At 39.3% G+C, this 5,855-nt stretch overlaps 1 protein-coding gene across 2 annotated transcripts; it reads right to left on the bottom strand.

The window, feature by feature from the left end:
- Window positions 1-335: 335 nt before the first annotated feature.
- Window positions 336-1,633, bottom strand: RB195_013178 (uncharacterized protein; the record flags this gene model as incomplete). 2 transcript variants are annotated; one of them, XM_064202874.1, is made up of 4 exons in its annotated part: window positions 336-527; window positions 884-955; window positions 1,406-1,491; window positions 1,564-1,633. In XM_064202874.1, the coding sequence occupies 4 exons, from the start codon at window positions 1,631-1,633 to the stop codon at window positions 336-338; spliced, it is 420 nt and encodes a 139-aa protein (XP_064058755.1). The 2 variants fall into 2 exon arrangements, with proteins under 2 accessions (XP_064058755.1, XP_064058756.1); XM_064202875.1 differs by having other exon boundaries at window positions 1,564-1,603.
- Window positions 1,634-5,855: the final 4,222 nt, after the last annotated feature.

The following is a 5,855-nucleotide window of genomic DNA, read 5'->3' on the forward strand; positions in this document are numbered from 1 at the left end:
TGTCGACATTTTCACGGTCTGGTGATTTTCAATCGATTAAAACCAACAAATCCTGTCTCTTTCGTCTGCCCCATCACCTTTGTCGAATCGTTGTCGTCCATCCGATTTACGATTATCAAAACCTATTCTGGTCAGTCTTTTAACCTGGCTAAGTGCTGAATAAAATTGAAAAAATTCTTTATTACATTGCAGATTTTTCATCTATTCAGGGAATGTGTGGTTGTATTCTCCATGGATCTTCACTCAGTAACACCTTACTGAATAATTTCATCTACACGAAAAGATATACGGCAGACAAAATAAAAGGAAATTCTACAATTCTATCTCATGTTCCTTTATTCGCCCAAGTTCGACGACTTCAACTCAGCAGAGGAAGAGGACTTGTAATGGGGATTCGCCTTATTCTCTTCATTGACCACCTTGTCCTTTTTTGTAACAGAAAGCCTTGCTGACGAATGTCCTTTTTGTGGACTAAGCTTCCCTTCCGAGTACGCAGAAGTTGAATTATCACTTGATGTCGAAGAATTCTGGAAATACAGGAAAATTCAAAAGTTATCAAAGACATATTTAATTCATACCAACTTTAGCCATAGTCGGGTCAAAGCGACCTCAGGTCAGTTGCAGTTGCGTAAGCGATCGCCCTGGAAGCTAGCGTTTACGAACGAGGTGGGACCCTTGTTAGTACTACTCGTCCTAGAAGTCCGAGTCACTCGTAATTACCGACACTTCGGACGCGGTTGCTTACGCAATTGCACCGAGCATCAAGTTTGATTTGAAACAGATACGTAAAGAAAATCTTAGAAACTCATAAACGTCGCAGCTGTGCTGGGTTACTGCACCTGCTTTTTCCCACAAATAAAACACCTATAAACTAAAAGAGTACCTTTTGCAGTAATCGCTCCTTTTTCTTTTTATAGTGCTCCACCATCGTAATAGCACCACGTTCAGGGACTCTCTTAAATAATTCCCTTAAGTATAGAAGTTCTACTGAAGATTTCATATCTCAGCTCAAAGCTTAACAATTTCTGAGATACTTAAAGGCATCACTCCACGAATCTGAAGTGGTACGGATTTCAGGTGGTGTATTCGTATACGGTATGGGAGACTATAGAGAGAGGGGTGATTCCGTCCATTTCTTCCTAATTGCCGTAAAAAAAAACGGTTCGGAAGATACGCCTTCATTCGTTTTGGCGCACCATTTTGTACAAGGGGTTCGATTGGAGCGCGCCAGTCTTGTGCGGCGCCGCATCTTCCGGGCCGTTTTTTACGGCAATCAGGAAGAAATAGACGGAATCACCACCCTCTCCATAGTCTCCCATCCCGCATACGAATACTCCACCTGAAATCTGCACCACCTCAGATTCGTGGGGTGATGCCTTTAAGCGCCAGAGCGGCAAACCCTCACCTCAGGCCAGAAAAAATAACGTGGAATTAATCTCGGATCCAGAAATCGTCGACATAGGTGAAATTGTTGTGTGTTGTACTTATTAGCTGAAGAATAGATCTTTCAATAAATATTTTCCGGAAACAAATTTAAAATCTGCTTATCACTTTAGTACTTACGATTGCAATGGTGGAATCCGCAAGAAACGCTTTGTATCATAGCCAGTAGAATAAACAATGCACTATACATGAAAACAATACAGATTTGAATCAGATACAACGAAACGGAACAGTATAAATTGTAGTTCGACGATCCTTTGTTTTTCTCTGAAAACAATCATTTATGGCAATAATAGCACCGATCTTAAAGGCATCACCCCACGAATTTGAGGTGGTGCAGATTTCAGGTGGAGTATTCGTATACGGGATAGTAGATTATGGATTGCAGGGTGATTCCGTCTATTTCTTCTTAATTGTTGTAAAAAAACGGCCCGAAAGATGCGGGGCGTGCGCAAGACTGATGCGCTCCAATCGAACTCGTTATAGAAAATAGCGCACTGGAACGCTCGAAGCCGTATCGTCCGGGCGGTTTTTTACGGCAATTAGGAAGAAATGGACGGAATCACCCTTCTCTCAATAATCTACGATCCCATATTCGAATACTCCACCGGAAATCCGTACCTCTCCAGATTCGTGGGGTGATCCCTTTAAATTATGTAGCAATCGGTAATTCACAACTGCCAAATGCAAGTGCAACGCAGGAAACATGGAATAATATTTGGAATTAACATTTATGATTATTACTGATTTATAATTCGTAGTAATAACTGTGATCCAGCACTATGCCAGCAAATTCCTCTTTTTCTCGTGAGTTAGATAAAGTAGTGTATTTTGTTAGTTTGCTTTTTCTACACGATAATGATAATAATACAGTATCGGGAATCTTGTTAGTTACGCATCTTTGTCTGACACTTCAAACAAAATTCTAAATTATTTTTAGCAAATTTACCCGCGTAAAAAGCAACGCTCTTCTTCTCCAATGTTCTTAACTCCCACCAAAACTGACGAATCGCAAGCGCTTTGGAAACCAGCAACCAATTTTTCTTTGCTATTAACAGATGAACACTGACTCGTCCTAGTGCAAAGCAAGAATTTCATCCCTTCGTGGTCGATAAAATGGTACCAGATTTATCTGGGAGGATAAAAACACTGACTTGACACATCGTTTGGCCCCCACAAGTCATTGTAAGGCTGCACGCGCGCGTTCATGAACCTCAAACGAAGTCTGAGTTGAAGTCGAACGCGTAGGCTCATCCCCACAGGGGTTGATCAGTGCACTTTATCCTTTATCCTTTAACGAAAAAAAATAGTTTAAATACTTTAACCCAGCGTTAGCATCGTATGGGCAGAAAAAAACGCATGTCAAAACAAAGCTGAAGCTCGGTCCAGTTGCGTTGCATCCGCTGACGCAACTGCACCGTTGACGTTCACTACACGTTTTGACCCCTGTCAGCAAGGGTTGATGAGTAGGGAATGTGTGTGTACGTAGTTTTAAGAAGAACTACGTATAGCATAAAAAACCATGAGCTATCAATAACCCCTGAAGTCAATTCTAATCAGCAGATAAACCGTGGAGGGCTCTATTGGTAGAAGATGTTTCACGTTTTAGAAAAGATGCATTGTCAAGGAATAAATTCAAGAATAAAACAAAATTCAAACTGGGAACAAGGAAAGTGAACGACACCCAATGAATATTTTGTTAACCCCTGCTGATCGTACTGAAGGCGAAGCTTGTAAAAAAAAACTCAGGAGAAAAAATACCCGGCGAGATTACAGCGCACAGAACTGTCGTGGATTCCACCTTTATTCTAGCGTCACTCTAAAATAAAAACCATTCTCCCACTTTTTCAAAACGTAAAGCTGTGGTAGTCCACTGCAAATTTGCCGGTATAGCACATCTGGACAGCTATCCTCTCATCCAAACGAAGCAGATGCGGTTAGTTCAAAAAACAAGCTTAATAAGACTAAAATGTAAAATCCTATATCTCAAACCTTAGTATCTTTAAGCACACTATAAGTTTTTTATATGTTCTTGTTTTATGCACTTTAAGTGAATAGGGATGAAATATTTCTAATTTCGTCCGAGAGCGCTCAGAGATGAAAACAAAACACGCGAGAGAATATTCATAGGCAGTTTAATTTCAATAGTAAACACAAAACATTATTGCCTTGGCAGTACTTTTTAGACCAGAATTAGAAATTATTTCAAGCCGAAGAAACTGAAATGAATGTAAGAAAGAGTCGAGTTCTTCTGGAGTCCTCATCGAAAAACTAAAATGAAAATAAATAAATAACTAGATAAAAACTAAATAAAAATAATAAAATAAATAAAATAAATAATAAAATAGTATAATAATAAAATAATATAATGAAAAAATAAATGATAATAAAAAACAACAACCAACTAAAAATAAATAACTAAATAAACTCATCGAAAATCTAAAATGAAAAGTCCTATATCATGTCACATAGGTCCTAGTATGTATCTTCAGACACACTATAAAAATTATATATGGATTTCTTGTATGCACTATAAGCGTTTGTTGATGAAATATTTCTAATTTCGTCCAAGAGCGCTCAGAAATTAGGTACACGTTATGTAGATGAATACTTTTATGTAGGCAGTATGTACTTTTCAGGCCAGAAATGATCAGAAATGTTTTCAAGCTGAAGAAACTGAAATGAAGGTAAGAAAGAGCTAAAAAAATCTACGAATTTTTCTAGAGTTCTCAGCGGGAAACTCTTAATTTCTACTCTTCAAAGGACACAAAAAGCAACTTTTAAAACCAAAATATTTATGCTCAACGCGATTTAATGAGGATATCGTCAGCTAGAAAACATTTCAAACTCAAGCACAGAATGAGTGAAAGGAGAAATTGCCGGTCTCGCCTCGAGAACCACAGTGGAAATGTTATTGTCCCCCGGAAACGATCAGCTTGCAATTAAGAAACGAACAAAGCGTACAGGAGTGCTATGTTTTCGTGTAATTCATCGACGAACGGTACGAGAACAACAAATTTACGAACTAGTTCTCCAGATTGAACGATGGTGCGATCGATATCGATGTGATCAAACTGTTCAATAAGTTGATCTTAGATTGAAATCGGCTAGGTTCTTGCGAGAATTGAAGTGAAACTGCATTTGCTATAAATACACATGCACAAACAATAATGCAAGAACAGAAGAATTTTACTCTTTTCGAATTCCCCAGCGGATTTCAAGAATTAGAGAGCGGCCATATATAGAATCCCGCTCCTCTCTTTAGTAACATTTCGAATCGGAAACTGAAAAATTTTCTTTATATGTCAGAATTATGGTAGAAGACATGAGTATCTTTGGAATTCATGGATATTTTTGCTTCGATTTCAAAGCGAACACTGGAACGGATAAAACTTCATGCGACAACGACAATCAAGAAGAAAAAACGCAACCGGAAGCGTCTTCATCTCCCCTTTTGTAATAGTTGCAACCAAACATTTTTCGTAATTTCATCCGCAATTAATAAAACGAATAACATAAAAATAAGAGCACTAAAAAGCGAATTTGCCTGGAGAATTACCGTATCTAATCCCTTTAAAACGAGTCACGTTAAGGCTGTTTCGTGCTCCTTTCTCTGGATTAGTAATGGAAATTAAAGGCATCACCCCACGAATTCGAGGTGGTACGGATTTCAGGTGGAGTGTTCTTATGCGGGATAGTTGATTAAAGAGAGAGGGGTGATTCCGTCCATTTCTTCCGTCCATTGCCGTAAAAAACTATCCGGAAGATGCGGCGCGTGCACAAGGCTGGCGCGCTCCAATCGAACACGTTGTAGAAAATAATGCGCCGGAACGCTTGAAGCCGTATCGTCCGGGCCGTTTTTTACGGCAATTAGGAAGAAATGGACGGAACCACCCGGAACCATCCATAATCTACGATCCCGTGCATGAATGCTCCACCTGAAATCCGTACCACCTCAGATTTGTGGGGTGATGCCTTTAGGCATGATCACGTTCATATTCGTGAACTATGTACACTCCCACCACACGTGATGAGATCCCAATTTCGCCAACACTACTTTTAAGCTTACTGGTTTACCTCTTTGCAGTGGAGAGCAATGATTATGAGATCGTGAATCGAAAGGGAATAATCCTGATTCTTACATTGTTTGATTTTTCCTCAAACGTTTACGTTTCATGTAACATTTCAAATCACATTTTCACTTTGTGTTTTTCTCATATTCATTCCGTTTTATACGGTTAATTTCCACCTACATCGGTGCAGTCCGTAAGAAGTTCGATCGTAAGTACATGATCGATGACTCGAAACGGCCCTAGTGCCAACTAAACCTCACATTCCCGCGAAATGTCGTCTGTCGCCTGTCTGAAGTTGTCTAGGTGGATAAAAACACTAAGTTGACATTGACTCGCTCA

This window comes from Necator americanus, chromosome V, assembly GCF_031761385.1.
Source record: "Necator americanus strain Aroian chromosome V, whole genome shotgun sequence".
In the NCBI taxonomy this organism is placed as follows: domain Eukaryota; kingdom Metazoa; phylum Nematoda; class Chromadorea; order Rhabditida; family Ancylostomatidae; genus Necator; species Necator americanus.